This window comes from Humulus lupulus, chromosome 6 (genome assembly GCF_963169125.1).
Source record: "Humulus lupulus chromosome 6, drHumLupu1.1, whole genome shotgun sequence".
Classification (NCBI taxonomy): Eukaryota; Viridiplantae; Streptophyta; class Magnoliopsida; order Rosales; family Cannabaceae; genus Humulus; species Humulus lupulus.
This window is the reverse complement of record NC_084798.1, coordinates 64505341-64525564: the sequence shown is the minus strand read 5'-3', so window position 1 is coordinate 64525564 and position 20224 is coordinate 64505341. Positions and strand designations below refer to the sequence as shown.

General features: G+C 34.8%; 2 protein-coding genes across 2 annotated transcripts; one reads left to right on the top strand and one right to left on the bottom strand.

The window, feature by feature from the left end:
- The first annotated feature begins 1477 nt into the window (after positions 1-1477).
- On the top strand, positions 1478-6155 carry LOC133782228 (plant intracellular Ras-group-related LRR protein 6). Its single transcript, XM_062221465.1, has 3 exons — positions 1478-1815; positions 3325-3494; positions 4992-6155. Exons 1-3 carry the CDS (start codon positions 1600-1602, stop codon positions 5710-5712), a joined length of 1107 nt encoding a protein of 368 aa, XP_062077449.1. The 5' UTR covers positions 1478-1599; the 3' UTR covers positions 5713-6155.
- Positions 6156-9225: 3070 nt separating this feature from the next.
- On the bottom strand, positions 9226-11789 carry LOC133785161 (uncharacterized). The gene is made up of 4 exons (XM_062224417.1): positions 11510-11789; positions 10881-11330; positions 9934-10646; positions 9226-9834 (listed from the first exon to the last, which is right to left on the bottom strand). Exons 1-4 carry the CDS (start codon positions 11787-11789, stop codon positions 9226-9228), a joined length of 2052 nt encoding a protein of 683 aa, XP_062080401.1.
- Between the last annotated feature and the right edge of the window lie 8435 nt (positions 11790-20224).

The window sequence follows — 20224 nt, the reverse complement described above, 5'->3', positions numbered from 1 at the left end:
GGTCGGGAGTCGGATAGAGTTTTAATAGGGTCGTGGGTCGGAATTTGGTGTTTATGCATATTTAATTTTGATATTATGAATAAAAAAGTTATTTAAATATTTTTTATTTTTTTAATTATATAAAACCATTAGTGCGCGACTTTTGATGCAACTAATAATATTAGTGTTGCTGCTAATATTATATTATTAAGGATGACATTTTTACTATTAGGGGTGAAATTTGATCTAGGAGACCTGATTATTAAGGATGACTTTCAATTTATTAGGGGCGAAACTGTCGCCGTTAATATTAATTATTATGGGTGACCTTTTTGTCGCCGCTAAATAATCAACATTAGCGTCGAATTATTAACAGCGATATGCCATCCCTAAAGTCCATATTTGTTGTAGTGATATACACAAGAAAATTATTCCCTAGTGATTTCTTAAACCACTCACAAGTATTAAAAGTTTTATGGAAAATTTTATCATAACAATCTTCTTATTTACAATAACATTTTAAAATATAAATTGATCTATATATAAAAAATAGTAATAAGTTATTAATGATAATTTAATAATTAATATTGAGAGTATTATATTTTTTACAAATGAATTAATATTTATTTGTTGAAGTATCAAATTTAGTTCAACTTTTATTATATGCTAAATTTAACATGTTTTTTTTAACATAACCACGTTTGAGAAGATTTTTATTATTATTATTTAAAAAAAACTAAAACATAACCACTAGATTATTTAGCTACTTAGGAAGTTACGAGTAGGAAACAAATCCATTTATATACTGTATTAACTATTATTTGTCAACATGAGGGATTTTTTTTCTTGTTCAACATGCATATTGAAGTAGTTTCCTATTCTTCTTACTCGAACCCATAAACTCCGATTTACATTTACTTTCTTTACCCCAACTTTCCGATTTGACAAGTAAAACATCTTTATAGAAATCAATGATTGTTAGAAATATTTTTTATCTACGAAATAATAATATACAACAACTGTCCTTATAACCAATATAAATGTATAAATATACTGTATATTATAACGTCAACTTATCACGGACCGACCTGTCATAAAATAAAATGTTAATTTGGAGAAAGAAATGCAATTTGGATTGGGTTCAATTTTAAAAAAAAAATCAATAAAATAGGACAGGACAAAACAAATAGAAGAAAAAGAGCAGCCAGCCACCACCGAGATTCGCGAGCTGCCTGAGTTTCAAACAGAAAAAAAATGAGGAACAGTTGACTTTCTCATGTGGATGACGTGGATTTCTTAGGCTCTAATCCCGTACTTTTTTTTTTTGACAAATCTCTGATCCCATACCTTATATACGGCCTCTTGTACTTCACCACACCCACGTCACTTCCAGGTGTCAACTGTCTCACGACTCTTCTTTCCGTACAATTTTTCATCTTTCTCTCTCTTCCGAAAAAATATATATTAACGGCATTTTCTCTCTCTCTCTCACAAACAAAATTACACACAACAAACTCCCTCTCTCTGTTTTCATTTTCTGTCCTTTTTTTCTTTTGGTTTTCTGGGCAGAGAATTTTTTTGCTCGGAAAGTGGAAGATCAGGTTTTGTGGTTATTAGAAGATGATGTATGAAAAGCAACATGTGCAAATGAAGATGGATTTGAGGAACAATAGGAGAAGTAGTTTTAGTAGTATGAAGAAGGAGAAGAAAAACTCCATAGAAGAAGAGAGATTTGAAATAGTGGATTTGAGTGGCTTGTCTTTAGAGACTCTCCCTAGTCCCACTCTCAATCTCGGAATCGTTTGTAAGCTTGACCTCTCCAACAATAATCTTCAGGTGTGTATAGTACTATATCGTTCGTTTCTCACAATCTTTATCATGATTTTTACCTCTAAACAAATATTGATTGGTCTAAAACGCTAGATTTTTTATTTTTATTTTTACATCTTCAAAAATTTATACTCTCGGATTCTCTTTTCAATCAACTCCATGAGAAAGAAATAATAAATTTTTTTCTTTCCCTTTTCTGAAGTAAGAATAGAAATAGGATCGTTGTTTTAGTTATGGCGCCGTGGCAGTTTACTTTGTTGTTTGCATATAAAGAAAATTAATATTAAATTGATGTAGATATATAAACAAATATAAAGATAAAGTTTGACCATGTGCCTTCAAATAAAATCTATAGTAGCGTCCTTCATCTTTGATTTATATATATATATATGTTCTGTGTATATATGTTTCTGATGTTCAATATGGTTTCCTTAATATTGATTCCAGATTATCAATAATTCCTTCTAAGTTTCTTTTCCTTTTTCTCTTTAAACTCATTCTCTCTACAATATTGTTTCCAATTTTATTTCTTTTGAAAATTTTCCAATTTTATTAACTTACCCATTTTGTTGTGTTGACTTATTTAAATCAAAATGATTTGGTGGAGGAGATTCCTTTTATGATTGTTTTTACTATATAAATAGAAAAAAGCTTTCACTATATATATTTTATGTGGTTTTAATTATTTAGCTTTATTTGTTGCCTTTTTTAAGATATAATATCCACTGTATCAAAATTTTATTTACCTATCGTTGTCGTCTTGCGTGGCATACTATAAATACGTATTCAGGGGCATTACTTTTACCCTGATTGTAGGTGTGTATGTTTTTGGTAATTTAAAAAATTTATAACTCAATTTTTTTTTCAGATTAATGTACATGATAATTATAGAATGCATTTTTTTTAATTTTTAAAAAATTTCGATAAATTTACTGTATCGAAATAAAAGTTTAAATAATATGTTTTTCACGCGTATATGTATACAACTGACGGTTTAAAATTTGAATTTTTTTAAAAATTGGTGGAAAATTTATTATAACTATCATATATGTCATGCAAAATAAAAATGAGTTACAATTTATGAAAGTGTAAAAAATAAAAAACTCTCTTACCATATGTGCAAGAGTGAAACACCAACCTAAGAAAAATCACATTTTATATAAATTATTTTTTGTTTTGTCAAAATTAAGATTCCTTGACTTTTATGCCCTTTACTCAACGTATACAAGTCCCATTTCTTTGTCATGGTTGCCATTAATTTTAGCACTTATCTCAATCCACTTGTACAAAACATAACATTTTTTGTTTGTTAATATTTATTAGTTGTTATATAGTCTAGTTTTTTAAACAAAATTAATTTTATTTACTCATAATAACTTGACAAACTCCACAAAAATTATAATGATATGATTATCATTAAATTAAGGGTGTCACTGTAATTACTCCAGAAAATAGGGGTTTTTATAGTAACTAATTATCACAACTTTTGTATTATAATAATAATAATAATTGCAGATCATACCGGAGTCGTTAATTGCAAGATTATTAAACGTGGCAGTGTTGGACGTACACTCGAATCAACTTAGATCACTTCCAAACTCCATTGGTTGTTTGTCTAAGCTCAAGGTTTTGAACGTTTCTGGGAACCTTATTGAATCATTCCCCAAACCTATTGAAAATTGCAGGTTTGTACTCTTGTTAATTATCTCATTATCATTATCATTATTAACACGTAACCTATAATTAATAAAAAGGTCAAAACAGTTATCTTTTTCTTTGAAATATTCACCACTATATATTATTAAATGATATTATTTGTAGATCTCAAATCCATATGCCCTTGATTGTGAATCGTCAACATATAAATCTTGTGTGTACGCAGCATGTAATATTTCAAAGCAATTTGGAGTAAAATATCAACATTTCTGACTAATGTATGATGCAAATATAGACAAATCCATATTTGTTATATCTGACATGCATTTGTTAGAAGTTTAAAACTTTTTAACTTTGTAGATGGATATTTTTAAGTTTTCACATTCAAATTTTGTATCAAACTAGTCATATTATAAAGGATAATATTGTAATTTTACTCCTAGTGTCATAATTGCTAACTTTGACTTATTATGCGATAATAAAGTGTGGATGGGAATTGGGAATAAATGGGATATTGATATAGCGAAATGGAACAGTTAAGCGTTGTGTAATATATACTGGCTGTTTCTTTTTAGTAGTAGTTTAGTTTGGATGATTTTGGAAAGTGTGGCGAGAGAATTAGGATAAAATTAATATTAAAATCAAGATAATAAAATAGTTTATTTTACTTTTAAAATATATGTGAGGCCATAAAATTATTCTTTTAACCTTACAAATTTGAACCAAGTATTTTAAATTCTTACTCTCGCCTTCACTTAATCCGGTACCAAACACCTACGCATGCAGTAGGAAATGGGGCTCACTTTGTGGCGGCCGACTAAGACCTTCCAACCGCTCTTTTTTATAAATTTCAATAAGAAAACAGTGCTACGGTTTAAGAAATTAACAACTTTGTATATCTTTAGTCAAACTTTTGTGGAGATTTTCTCAAAATAATAATAAGAAAAAACTTTTGTGGGGTTAGTCTCACCGTACTAATCATTATTCGCCCATAAGATTTATGGCTGTGGATTAACTCTTCCCTACAAAATATAATATTCTGTAAATGTTGAGAGTTTTATTGGGCGTTATATTATACTTTATGTTGAAAGATGTTCATATATGCCTTTTTTATATAATATAATATATATAAATATTACCTTAATGGTGCCAATTCTTGATGTTGACTCAGGCTTTGTCACGTTAATAACGTTTCAGTATGTAAGATGAGCCCAGGACGTTATACGAGTAATATAAATGGTAAAAGAATAGCTAATAAGTGCAAATTATTAAGTAACTGTTTCTTATATTTTAAAGATTATAATAATAATTTTCACTACAAAAGACGAAAACAATTTGTATAACACTATCTATATACCTTATTTCTAGTATACGATGCATATTAATATTCTAAACGGTAACTAATTTAGGACACTGCACACTCATATTCGTCAATACATGAATTTTAACAATGTCTATATATAATAGTAATTGTTGTATAACGTACGTCATTTTAATGTAAATTACCATTTTATTCACGCACGCAGAAGTCTAGAAGATCTGAATGCCAACTTCAACCAACTGAGAAAGCTACCGGACACCATCGGATTTGAGTTGATAAACCTGAAGAAGCTCTCAGTCAACTCCAACAAGCTCGTCTTCCTTCCCCACTCCCTCAGCCACCTCACCGACCTCCGCATCCTCGACGTCCGCCTGAACTGTCTCCGCTCACTCCCAGAAGACCTAGAAAACCTAATCAACCTTGAAACCCTAAACGTCAGCCAGAACTTTCAGTGCTTGGAAACCCTACCGTACTCCGTCGGCCTCCTCCTCTCGCTCGTCGAGCTTGACGTCAGCTACAACAAGATCACCACCTTGCCGGACTCCATCGGCTGTCTCCGCAAGCTCCAGAAGCTCTGCGTGGAGGGCAACCCGCTGGTGTCGCCGCCGATGGAGGTATTCGAGCAAGGGCTGCATGCGGTGAAGGAGTACATGAGCGATAGAATGAACAACGGTGGAACCAATCAGAGCAATGGGTCTAAGAGTAAGAAATCGTCATGGGTTGGGAGACTTGTTAGGTATGGGACTTTCAATGGACGCTCTCACAAGACGAGTAGTAGTAGTACACGCCATCGTCACAGTCATGACGGAGAAGGGTTCCTCATGCCTGAATATCGCACCATTGACGGCTTAGCTTCGCCCAGGTACATGGGGATGTTCTCTCCACGCCGTCTATTCTCGTCGCCACGTAATTCTTTGTCCAGATAGATGATCAGAGCTGTGGCTGTGCCGTGAGAACTGGCGTGTTTTCTTTCATATAATACCAGTGATGATGAAATAGTACTGTGCATGTCTCAGCATGTTATTAATTGTGCCGTGAGTTCATTATCATTGGTGATGATCTGTAGTGTTTGCATTGGTAATATTAGGTTTTTGTGTGATGTTTATCGTGGTTATGATTGTCGTTTTGTACAAAATCTTCATTGAGGAGATCAAGAACCGGCAAAGGTGGTGGAATGATCGATCACGGGTTATTATTATTTTTATGATTATAGGTTTCGCGGGCACTTGTTGTTAAGTTGTGTTTATTTGCTTACTTTTGTGCTATAAAAAGTAGAATAGAGAATATTCCTTGCTTTCATCCGTGAATAAACACCAATATAAAAAAAATTGTGGACATTTGATTATTGTCTCATGTTTTGTGAACTGCAGATTGATTAGTATTTTATTTTTCTAACATATTCATACTTATAACATGATTATCTTTCTGTTAATTATCTTACATCAATTTTAATATAAGTCGCCACTTGCAAGTGGTTAAGTAACAATATGAATTCTAAATTTGGCATAGAAGATACGTAAATATCTTTATTATAAAAAAAAAAACAGCAACTTCTATAAGATTAAACGTTAAGTACAGGAAGCATATTAGAAACAGAAGGTGGAATTGAACCATTCCACCCAAGTTCACCTTAACCCTAAAGCCACTTGTACTAGAGAATGAGCTAATCATAGTATTAGCCTCTCTAACAACATGATTGAAAAATGTTACATCAGATATAGCACAGTTAGATCAGTAGTGTATTTCCTAATTCCATTTATTACGACTTTACAATCAGACTCAATGAAAGAAATAAGTAAACGAACAGCATTACACCACTGAAGTGCTAATAAGAAGGAATTAAACCAAGAGAATAATGCAGACTTGTGGACTATGTGGATTTTAACTATTGTACTACGTAAAAAATTCAGCGTGTTCATACATTTATTTTTCATATATGTTTCAGGTATTTCTTGGGGATAATCCCACGTCAGCAATCCTAGACACATGGTCAAAAGCCTCATGCTTTCTGAGGACTCCTCAGAAAGTGATGCCACGTCAACCGTCTTTGAGAGTCATTGGAAACCTCCCCGAGGAGAGAGCTCGAAAGGAGAAACCAACACCCAAGAGCTCCCAGGATAGAACTTCTTGGAAATTCCCCCGAGGAAGTACTTAGGAAGAAATTTTTGTGTTGTCTCGTCGGAAAGCCTGAGAAGCCTCTTTAGGAAATCGATCAATAGATTTCCCGGAAGGCGTGGGGACCACAAGAGATACGCACAGCGCTAACCTCACCCCCAAGGTGGTCCCTTGCACCTTTCCATTAGGATTTGGGGACCGCACCTTTACCACAAAGAAACATTTCAAAGTTTATTGCCGCCTAGTTGACCTCACAACTCTTCAACAATTGTAAGGTGCCTTATATGTAACCTCCACTTAATTGGGACATTAATGTAGACATTTTATCTATAATTACTCTGTTTTAATCCATCCATGCCACTTGGAGGGTGATGATGGCTCTTGAAGTCACATGTCAGAGGCATAACATTACTTTAGGGGTGGCTGAGTTATTGGAAACTTATTATTTAAATGATCATGCTCAAGATAAATGTAGGTATCAGTTGACTTGTAGAGGGGATAAAGGGCTGTTGATTCCCGACATTAAGTCTGGTGATAAAATATGGAAGCAACGTTATTTCTTTGTTTCTCCTGATCAGCTAGGGTTACCAGCCACTCAAAGATACCATTTGCATGGACTCCTGGATGTGAGTAATTATTCTGTTTTGCCTTGACTGTAATTTTTTTTATATCTAGTCTAATTTACTTGCTCTTTTCATCTCGCACGTAGAATTTTCATTGGGTACCTTTGGGACTCAAGAGGGGCAGCCGACCGAGTTTCCCAAGTGTGTCGCCTTTCTGATCTAGATTGTGACTAGAGGTATCTTTTGTCTGAACCGGTGTTACGTTCAACATCTTTGTAGTGCTCTGTTCCTCCGATCCCCGAAGGCACTACAATAAAGAAGGCTTTTGCCGGGGCAATTTGGAATTGCGTTGGCAAAAAATACTTTTATCGACGCATTTAGTGAATCACGCCGGCAAAAACAAGGACTTTTACCGGCGCAACCCCGAATTGCGCCGGCAAAGATCTATCAATTTTTTTTAAAAAAAAATACCATACACTTTTGTCGGAGCATTTCACCTACCACGCTGGCAAAAGTCAAAACGTGCATCTTAAATTTGTGCACGTTTTCAACAAAGTAGGTGGCTAGACTTTTGCGTCGGTAAAAGTCGGACTAATTAAAACGGCGTCGTTTTGTCCTAGGGTTTTATTAATGACTTTTGCAGACGCATTTTTAGATTTTTTCCGGCGCAACGAAATGCGCCGGCAAAAGTCATAGCGATTTTAGTGCAGCCGTGAGCCCTTCTTCCCCATTTTCAGAATTTTTTCTCAACTTCTTCTCTCTTCTCTCTGGTTTGATGTCCGACCACCCCATGCCATAATCCCACCATGGCTCAGCTCAGATGGTGAAGCTCTTCTCTCTCAAGGTTAGTAAATCCAATGGCAAATTTTTTAACATTTGTAGACTTTTTTCTCTATATCTCGTTTTGTAATTGTATTTTTTTTGTTGTTCTCTCTCTATAAACAGGTCCCCCAAAGTGTGTGTAGCTCCAATCTCTCGGTAGAACAACTCCAAGGGTTAGTTTATGTATATATGTATATATATTTATATGTTTATTTATATATATATATGTATATATGTTTATGTTTGTTTATGTATATATGTATATATATATTTATATGTTTGTTTTATGTATATATGTATATATGTTTGTTCTTGGTTAGAACAACTCCAAGGAATGTGTGTGTATATGTTAATTTAATGTTAATTAAATATGTGAATGTGTGTGTACATATGTTTATTTAATGCTAATTATTTTTAGAAAATTGATTAATTAATTATGAACTATTAATATATATGTACGTGAGTGATATTTGGTATTGTAGTTATATTTTTGTGTTAAAAAAAAACAAATGAATCTGTGTAGTTTTAGAAAAATGAGATTAATAATGAAAAAGAAAAAAAGAACTATGGTTTTAATATTTAATAAAAAATAAAAAAAAAACTTATTTGAGTATGTATATTTTTTAATTTTAATGCTTTATATGTATATTAAAAAAACATATTAGATTATTATATTATATTGTATATTTGCATTATACTTTTTTTTATCAAGAAGAAAATGAATTTCATTGAACAAAGCAACCAAAAACAACTGAAGGGGCAATTCACCCACAAACCAACCAACTAATTCTGTACAAACAAATAAAGGAACCAACTAAACTCCCCAACTAATTACATTGAAGTTTTCCTATAAAATGTTGTTCCTGAAGAGAAAGCTTCCTATTTTTAACTATGAAAAATCTGTACTGCACTATATTAATAATATCCCGAGCTATACAATCAGCTGCTAAAGAACACCCATAAAAAAATACACCTGTTTCGGTTCCTCCAGATATAGTAAATGACTGCGGCCAAAATCAAATTTATAACAGAAGAGACAATTCCAGGTCTACTACTTGCAATCCAAATTGTCCAGCTAGTGAACTCACCAGGCCAAGCTCTATATCCCATCCAAGCAAAGATTAAATCAAGAATCTTCTTAGAAATACAGCACTCAAAGAAAAGGTGAGTGTGACTCTCATTTTGATCACCACACACTGGACATAACAGACAGTCCATCTTAATGTTAAACCGGAGCATGTTATCCCTTGTGAGAAGATGAGAGTTAACCACATGCCAAAGAAGAAACTGATGCTTTGGTATAAAAAGTTTACACCAAACTGCTTGATGATATCCCATCGACTGTTGATTTAAGGAACTATTGTAGAGCTTCGAAGCCTTAAACCTCCCAGTTATACCAGCAGCTAGAACCTCAGCCAAGCTGAATTTTCCCCTCATATGGCACAACTTCCTCCAATACCAACTGCAATCTGGATTTAAATTGTAGTTCCAGAAATTAGAGCCTTTCAAATAGATTGAATTAACCCATTTGACCCAAAGGATATCATGCTTCTCAGAGATGGCCCAAATGTATTTAGCTAAAATAGCTCTATTCCAACTAGCACCATCTCTGAATCCGAGATCACCATAGGCCTTAGGGAGTCAAACCTTCTGCCAAGAAGCAATATGAATCTTGCTTCTACTTCCAGATATTCCCCAAAGAAACCCACGGAAGAGTTTTTCCACTTCCTTAATAATACTCTGAGGAAGCACAAAGATACTCATCCAGTAATTACGAAGCCCAAATAATACTGAGTGAATGAGTTGCATTCGACCAACAAAATATAGATGCCTACTAGTCCAAGAATGAAGCCTCAATCTGATTTTTTGAATAATAATGTCACAATCTTCATGTTTCCACTTAGTTGGCTTCATAGGCACCCCAAGATACTTAAGCGGAAATGATCCTTCAGAGAGCTGAATCTCATGAGCTATAGTCCTTCTATCTGCTGCATTAACTTCTCCAAAAAAAATATGTGATTTACTAGCATTAATAGAAAGTCCTGTAGCAGCACTAAAGTCCTCAAGAACCTCTTTGAAAACTCTAACAGCAGAAAGAGTTCCCTTACAGAATAAAATCAAATCATCAGCAAAGCAAAGATTAAGAAGTTTAAGACTTTTACACATGGGGTGAAATCTAAAAGTGGAATTGTGAGCAGCTAGTTGAAGGCTCCGAGTAAGATACTCCATGATAAGCACAAACAAAAGAGGAGACATAGGATCACCCTGACGCAGCCCTTTCTCGCCCTTGAAACTACCTTGAGCTCTACCATTCATAAGCAAAGGGTAAGTAGTGTTTTTCAAGCAAACCATAATCCATCCTATAAAATTCATAGGAAAGCAAAAATCCTTTAAAATATTCTCAAGAAACCGCCACTGAAGTGTATCATAGGCTTTGCTTAAGTCTATCTTAATAGCACATCTAGGTGATGTAGAGGCCCTCCCATAATTCTTGATGAGATCTTGGAATATCATAATGTTATGAGAAATGGATCTACCCTAAATAAATGCTCCTTAGTTCGGCTGAATGAGATCTGGAAGAACTAAGGCCATACGAGAACACAAAAGCTTAGAGATGCACTTGTATAATGTAGAACAACAGGCTATTGGTCTGTAGTCTACAGCCCGAGAAGGATTAGCAACTTTAGGGACCAAAGACAGAGTTGTAACATGGAGTTCAGAAAGAAATATCTCTGTTTCAAAACAATGACCAACTGCTGTACAAACTTCACCCCCAATATCCTGCCATAACGCCTTGAAAAAACCTGATCCAAAGCCATCATGACCCGGGGATTTGGTGATGGGAATACTGAAAAGAGCATCTCGAATTTCCTTATGAGAAAAAGGTTTCAAAGGAATAAGTTGTTGATCAACCGAAAGCTTGGTACCCATCTCAATACAACGTAAATCGATCTTACCAGTAGCTGAGCTCGGACTTCCCAAATAGCTTCTAAAATGATCCACAAAGTGAGAGACTACATCAGGAAAATTATCTATCAAGCTACCTTGTTCAGTGATATAGGTTGCAATTCAATTTTTAGCTTTGCGCTTTTTCAAACAAGCATGAAAATACGAAGTGTTCATATCTCCCTTCCGTAACCAAGTAATTTTACTTCTTTGGGCCAAGAAACTATGGTACATGTGCTCCTGAACAGTAAAAGCTTCAGCAGCAGCCTTCACTAACTCTTGATACCCATAGTCTCGGGGATGAGATTGAGCTTGAAGTTGAGCATCCTGGTAAGCAACCTTAGCCTTCTGATAATCAGACCAATATCTCCAATATTGTCCCTGTTAAACCTCTTTAATCTGTGCTTCAGCCTCATAGTGTTCAAGTAGATAGCCCTTAAACCAGTCCCTTTAATAGGTTTCCTCCAACTATTCAGAACCACCTCTTTGAAATCTTGATGATCTGTCCAAAAGTTATAGAATCGAAATAATTTGATACCCATATTCTCCATTGCCATAGTATAAATAACACACGAACAATGGTCTGAAACTACTTCCCACCGAAACACAGCTATAGAATTAGGAAAAATATCAAGCCACTCCTCATTCGTAAACACATGGTCTATCTTAGAGTAAATTCAAGCTGGACCTTCTTGATTATTCGTCCAAGTAAAATAAGATCTGGTACTCTTAAGAGTCTCAACTTAATTCCTAACAAGCCACTGAATAGAGTCAGTCAACTCCATTGTAGAAACTGGTTTCCCTCTAGACCTATCCATACCAGTAAAAATCGCATTAAAATCCCCTAATATAATCCAAGCTTTAACAAGGAGCGAAAGCCTAAGTAACCCTTGCCATAAACTCGTCCTTCCCTCCATCGTATTGAGCCCATAGACAAAAGTGGCACAGAATGCTTGCCTCTGACCAGCCAATTTAACCATACAATGAGCATACTGATTAGTTTCCTCTATAATAGTAACCCTCACAAAAGTCTTCCTCCAAATAACCAAAATTCTGCCCTCAGTAACAGAACTAGAATAGAAATCCCAGTTTGGAAGTTTATGCACCATGAATTCCATGACTTTATTCCCCTTCATTTTAGTTTCTAAAAAACCACCCACTTCTATTTTATTCCTACTACATATATCTATAACTGTTGAATGCTTATTTGAACCATTCAATCCTCTCAAGTTCCAGCTCAAAATATTGTAATTATCCATAAGAAGAAGTAGAAGCAAAGATACCTCCTTTCTCACCATTCACCTGCTCTTGAAGCACATCAAAATAATTCATCCGGTTCTGTCCCTGCCCAGTAGGAAACTTAGCAGAAAGAGAACTAATTACTTCGACCAGCCCTTGTTTGGACAGAGTAGCCACTTTCTTTGGAGTTTTCCATTTAGCTTTACTATCATTTGGACCCTCAGCTTCAGTAGTGATAGCCAAAACCTTAGGCTTATCACATTCATCTTTACTGTCATTTGGACCCTCGACATCAGTAGTGTTAGCCGAAACCTTAGGCATATCACATTCAACTTCAATAGTGCCCTTATCCCTCCCCTCCTTTAACTCTTCTTTAGACGGAGCATCCTTCTTGACCCACTGGGTTTTCATTTCCTTACGACAATCCACCATGGAATGACCATATCCAGAGCAAACTTTGCACTTAATAGGAAACCATTCATAATCCACCCCTTGTTCCACAATCTAACCATTCTCATTAAGGAATTGTATACTTCTAGGAGGGTTATCTGTTATATCCATCTCCAAAAGAACTCTAGCAAATTGAACTCTTGAGCGCTCTCAAGTGAATTTTTCAACCATGATCGATTTACCAAGTGTACTCACAAGCGAACTAAGAAATTTACTTTCCTAATACTGAAGCCCTAAGTCATGTAATCGAATCCACAGTGGAACTGAACGAATTAGACGAACTGCACTGAGATCGACAGTCCATGGTCGTATGATAATAGGTTTCCTATCAAATTGAAGGATACCATTTTCCAGAACATGATCTCGGGTAGCATCATCATTAAATTTTACCATGGTCAGCCCCATTGTCATTCTAGCAATCTGAGCAATCCCTAAATGGCCCCAAACTCTTTTAATAAAACCTTAAAAAATAGCCACTGGAGGATTAGCACCAAGGACCATACAAATTACTGCCGAAATCCAATTAGCAGATTGATATTTGACCTCTTTAATATCAACCCGAGCAATTTTCCTACCATCTCTAATCAAAGGTTCAACAAACTCAAGTTTCTGGTCACAAAAAGAGAGCTTACTTACCGTGAACTACCACCATTGATTGTGAGCTGAAGTCTGATAGTCCCCTTCATCCACCTTGTCCGCCCAACTAGAAGAGTTCGACACCTGAGTGGCCATTGCAACACCCCAAAGATCAGCTTCCTGGTTTCCCCTAACTTTTGTCACTCGTTCCTCTTCAGCAGCAAGATTCAATCCGTCAGATCTATCTTCATCTGCACTATTCGTTGCACCAGCCACAGATCCTTCAAAATCATAGCTTCAGAAACGGAGCTAACCTGATCCTTCTCATCCTGAGTCGACTGATCGTCTTGCTCAACTACACGAGTCATGGGCTTTCGAGTCAATTTCTTCTTCTTCGCCATGGAAGAGAGCAAACCGAGTCACAACCCTTATATTGCTTTCTTCTTCTTCTTCCTCCAATACTTTATTTTTTATATTAAAGATTATTTGTTTATAAATATTTACTAAATAAATTGTTTTGATGTTACTGATATAAAAAGATTTGATATATGTTATTAATCTTGGTTTATGTTGTGCATGGTCTAGGAATATTCTGTATATTGTGTGTGGTTTGCAGGTTTTATAAAATTTTTGGATAGTTCAAAATATAGTCGTTGTGCTGGCCAAATTTCGTTAGTCTTAGGAAAATTAACATTAATTACAAAAAATATAGCCGTTAACATTAATTTTATTTTTAATGCTTTATATGCATTTTTTTTATCTTAATAACAACTATTTTTAAGTTATTTTTATTATATATGTTATTTTTATTTATTATTTTTTTTTGTAAAATTAAAAAAACAGATTTAAATATGTATTTTTTTTTAATGCTTTATATGTATTTGTTTATTTTTGCTTGTTAATATTTATTATATCGTATTTTGTGATATATATATATATTAGTTAAAGTATGAACTTAAAAAAAAAAATCAGATTAATAATGTATGTTTATATTTTTAAATTGTTTTATATTAAATGTGATATGTTTGTAAATATGTATTTAATAATTTTTTTTTGTATTAATAAAACAATCAGTTTTGGCATATGATTTTTTGTGGTTAAATATTTGTATATATGTAAATTGATGTATTTGTTAATGTATTTATATGTTTTGTATGATCTAGGAATATTCTGGTTATATATGTGTTTAATTTGTAGGTTTTAAATTTTTTAGGATAGTTTGAAATATAGTTGTTATGCTGCCCAAATCCTGTTAGGGTTAGTAAAATTAATAAACGTTTAATAATTAATTAAATAAAAGTTTAAGTATAATTAAAAAAAACATCAAAACATTAATTTTTAACTATAATTTAAATAAAGTAAAATTACCAATAATAATAATTAACAATTAATTTTAACATTAATATTAAATGTTTTGTAATTAAAAAATTTTAAAATATAAATGATTTAATAAAATATAATTAAGTAAAATATAAATATAATAAAATTGTTATTAATTAAGCAAATAATCAAATACAAATTGAAGAATTTAATAAAAAATTAAAAAATAAAATTAATGTATAATTAAATTAATTTTAAAATAAAAGTAATAAACAAGTAAATGATTTAAAAATTTGTAATAATTAATAATTAGCTATATTTTCTTTGGTAAATATAAATAATTATTTTTGCCAGAGATAGGATATTATTATCACTTAGTGATAATAAGGGAGACAAACAGTCATGAAATATTTTGACTATCATTTCCCTTATTTTAAGAAAATTATTAATATTTTCTGAATTATTTCGCTTGAAGATGGCGAGCGACAGAAGCTGGATGAGTGCGAGGAATTGTTGGTCTCTGGAGTATAGAAATGGTGTTAAGGAATTTTTCGAGATCGCTAAAAATCAGGTGAACGATCGGGGTTTGGTTCGTTGTCCGTGCAAGAAGTGTGGGATTGTTAAGTTCCAGCCTATAAATGCAATTTCAATGCATTTATTCAACAATGGCATCATACAGTCCTACAAAGTGTGGCATTACCATGGAGAGGCGTTGCCACCGCCACCAGATGTGGTACGAGATTAGGATAGAGATGAGATAGCAGATATCCTGGAGGATGTTTACGCTGAAGATGACGGTCCCGCTGGAAACTATAATGATCCTCCCCAAGATGATGTTCAACATCGCGACAAGTATGACAATTTATTTAAGGAGATGTCAAGTGAACTGTACCCGGGTTACCGAAAGTATTCCGCGTTGAACTTCTTGGTGAAGTTGATGCATTTGAAAGTTATTAACAAGTGCAGCAATCATTACTTTGATGGTTTGCTAGAATTGTTAGTCGATGCTATGCCTGACGTAACAATTTTACCTAAGTCTAACTATGAGGCGAAGGCAAAGTTGCAGAGTATTGGATTGGGATATGAGTCCATCAATGCTTGCAAGCATGACTGTGAACTGTTTTGGAAGGAGAATGAGAATTTGGAATTCTGTCTGGTTTGTGGTGAGTGTCGCTGGCAAGATAATCGTAGGAACGGGAAGAAAGTGGCTCATAAGGTCATGCGGTACTTTTCGTTGACGCCGAGATTGAAAAGGTTGTACAGTTCGAGATATACTGCAGAGGATATGAGATGGCACTATTCTAAAAGGCCAAAGAAAGATGGTGTGATGAGGCACCCCACTGACAGTAAGACATGGAAGCACCTTGATGAGTTGTACCCATCTTTCGCAGCCGAACCTCGAAATGTTAGGCTTGGGTTGGCTATAGATGGTTTCAATCCTTTTGGGAACATGAGCAACTCTTACAGCATGTGGCCTGTGATACTTGTCCCATACAACTTGCCGCCGTGGAAGTGCATGAAACCACAGTCATTAATGTTGTCTATTCTAATTCCAGGTCCTTCTTCACCTGGAAAAGATATCGATGTCTATATGAGACCTTTGCTTGACGAGTTGAAGGAGTTATGGGTGAATGGTGTCGAGACGCGAGATGCATACAATAGTACCTTGTTCAATATGCCTGCAACAATCTTGTGGACCATTAACGACTACCCAGCTTATGCTATGATGTCTGGGTGGAGCACAAAAGGGTACAAGGCATGCCCCACATGCAATGAAGAAACTCCCTTTGTAGGGATTAGAAGTAACATTTCATACATTGGCCATAGAAGGTTTCTTGATATGGATCATGAATGGAGGAGTAAACAAGCACTATTCGACGGTAACAAGGAACTCAGGCCACCACTGAAAGATTACTCTGGTGATGATGTGTTGAAGCAATTAGAGAATTTGTAGATTAGACAACCTGGGAAACACAAAGAATTTGGTGGTGTGAAACGCAAAAGGGCTCCGATTGAACTTAATTGGTCGAAGAAGAGCATATTTTTTTAGCTTGATTATTGGAAGGAATTATTGCTGAGGCATAACTTGGACGTAATGCACATTGAGAAGAATGTTTGCGACAGTGTCTTGGGAACTTTTTTGAACTTAGAGGGAAAATCTAAAGACACTGACAAGGCAAGACTTGATCTAGCAGACATGAAAATTAGGGAAAAACTCAAACTCCGCAAAGAGGGAAACAAGTGGAAGAAACTGCACGCCAGTTACACCCTTAGTGTCCCGGAGCATTAATTTTTCTGTGAATTTGTGAAGTCAGTTGAATTCCCGGATGGTTTTGCTGCAGACCTTTCGAAGAATGTCAATGTCAATGATGGCAATATAACTGGGCTGAAATCACACGATTGCCACGTGTTGTTTCAGCAGTTGTTGTCCGCCGCAATTAGATCGTTTTTTGTTCTTGAAGTTCGGAAGCCAATTATTGAGTTGTGCGGTTTTAAAAAAAAACTTTGTTCACGGACATTGAATATGAAAGACCTTGAGAAGATGGAGACAGACATTATCACCATTTTATGCAAGTTGGAAATGATATTTCCTCCAGCATTTTTCGACATTATGGTGCATTTGGTTTTGCATCTTCCGAAAGAGGCAACTCTTGGAGGTCCCGTGCACTTTAGGTGGATGTATCCCATTGAACGTTCAATGGCAGTTTATAAACAGTATGTAAGAAATCGTGCATGTCCGGAAGGTTCAATTGCAGAAGCTTGCGTGGTCAACGAGGCCTTAACCTTTTGCTCAATGTACCTCTGGGGGGTTGAGACTCGATTCAATCGACCTGAGAGGAATGATGATCGTGTTGAATCCCAACCAAATCAGGAATATTCTATTTATAAGGTTGTTGATCGTCCATTTGGTAAGAAATCAAGTATGCTCCACAATCCGCAGTTAAAGCAAAAGGCTGAGTGGTATATCTTGAACAATTGTGCCAAAATTAAGTAGTACCTTAGGTGTGTTTTCTAGTCTTTTTCAATAAAAATTTTTGGTTTATATACCGAGTAAAGGCAAAAATCATAACATTGTTGTCCATTTGTAGTGAGCATATGGATGAATTAAGAAGGCGGGGGGGCCCGAATCTTGAAGTTCAACAAGAAGCTGATTTTCCTCAGTGGTTCAAAGAACGAGTATGTATATTAGTCAATTATTTTCTGAAACCCCACTTAATCAATCCAAAACTAACTTTCAATGTTAATGTTTATAGGTGAACGGTTTGCATGAGTTAACACCTACTGAAGTGAATAATGAATTGTATGCTCTCGCAAACAAATCAAGCGGCCCCGTGTTCTCATATACAGGGATGATAGTGAATGGTGTGAAATTTGTGATTCATGATCATGATATGAAGCTTAAAACACAAAATTGCGGTGTAATGGTGCCAAGCGAGGAAGGAGTGAACTACTATGGAGTTCTGGAAGAAGTAATGGAATTGTCCTACTTGATGGGTTACAATGTTCTCCTATTCAAGTGTAGATGGTTCAATACAAGTAGAATTAAAGTGGAATCCAATTTTACAAGCGTATATGTGAAGGAAGAATGTTATAAAGATGATCATTTCGTTCTCGCATCTCAAGCGAAGTTGGTGTATTATCTTCGAGATGTGAAAAATGGGGATGATTGGAGGCTCGTTAATGAATACATTCTAAGGAATGTATGAGATTTCTCAAATTCCGATGTTGATGATACTGAGACCACAAATGATATACCAATATTGCAAGAAGTTAATTCTTCTTCATTTCAGTTGTGGGTAGAACTTCCAATTTTTTATAATCTTCAATATGATCGGGTTGATGTCAATCCCACTGAAGTGTACAACGTCGATGGTTTGGTTGGCGAAGGTTCAGATGAATTTTTTGTCGATGATGAAGATGAATTTGAAGATGACACGTTGGCCGAGTATAAAGACAATGAGGATGACGACAATGTTCTAGTCGATAGTGATAGTGATAGTGGTGTTCGTAATGAAGTTGTAGTTAGTGATGATGAGGACAATGATATGTAATCTAAACAAGTATATGTAGCTTTTTATTTAATTCAATGAAAACTTTATTTATTATCATTAATTAATGATAGTATCAGATATAGGTACACATGCACCTAGTGGATGCCTTGGGGATAATCAATGTATTCATGTACTGATTCTTATTTTTTCAAGATATTTCATCAAATATCTTGAAAAAATGAGAATTAGTACATGATTTCTTACTATCTCCAAGGGATTCACTATATCAAAATATGGTAGGTTAGGAAAGACAATAAGTAATAAAATGTTAATTTTATATGTATAAAAAAAAGTAATAGACATGCACCTAGTGGATGTCTTGGGGATAGCCAATGTATTCATGTACTACTCCTCATTTTTTCAAGATGTTTGAGAAACATTTTGAAAAAATGAGGAGAAGCACATGACTGCTTACTATCTCCAAGGGATCCACTAGGTCGAAATAGGGTAGGTTGGGAAAGAGCATAAGTAATAAAATGTTAATTTTATAACAAAAAATAAAAGACATGCACCTACTGGATGCCTTGGGGATAGCCAATGTATTCATGTACTGCTCCTCATTTTTTCAAGATGTTTGAGAAACATTTTGAAAAAATATGGAGAACTACATGACTGTTTACTGTCTCCAAGGGATCCACTAGGTCAGAATGGGGTCGGTTTGGAAAGACCATAAGTAATAAAATGTTAATTTTATAACAAAAAACAATAGACATACATAATTTGAATTAGTTAATTAATGAATATTTTAATGTAAAATGGCCGAACCAAGTAATGACACCGGTGGTGGCTCCAAGAGGGGCAGGGGAGCTTATTATGGTGCCAATATCGAGAAGGAGCTGGCCACCAAAAAAGTTAGCCATCTGAAAGTAGAGTTTGATGCATAAAGTGGAAAAGCTATTCAAACGTACGATAAGCGGTTCAACAATTCCATGGCTCGTAATTTGTGTGACACCGTACCCCCAACTACGCTAGCTTAGGAACAAGTAACACCAGCTGATATCCAAGTTATTCGGTAGAGCCTATCTATAAGCATTTTTTAAATCTGTAATAACTCACTATTAAATATTTTTTCTATCTTCATAATATTTTAACAAATTCCAAATTTAATTGTGATTTTAGGAAAAATTCATTTATCCACAAGACAATCCAGTAATCAACGATGCCATGGTAAGACAAATGCAAAAGCATCTGACTGATTGGCGCCACACGATGAAGAAACACTGGGTAGAGGTTGGAGGAGAGGTGGACAACGAGAGAGCGAAGTCAAAACCTTTTGGGTCGATTACTTCTTCTGATTGGGAAATTCTATGCTATTTTTGGGCTTCTAATTCTCAGCAGGTATGCCTTAGATTTTA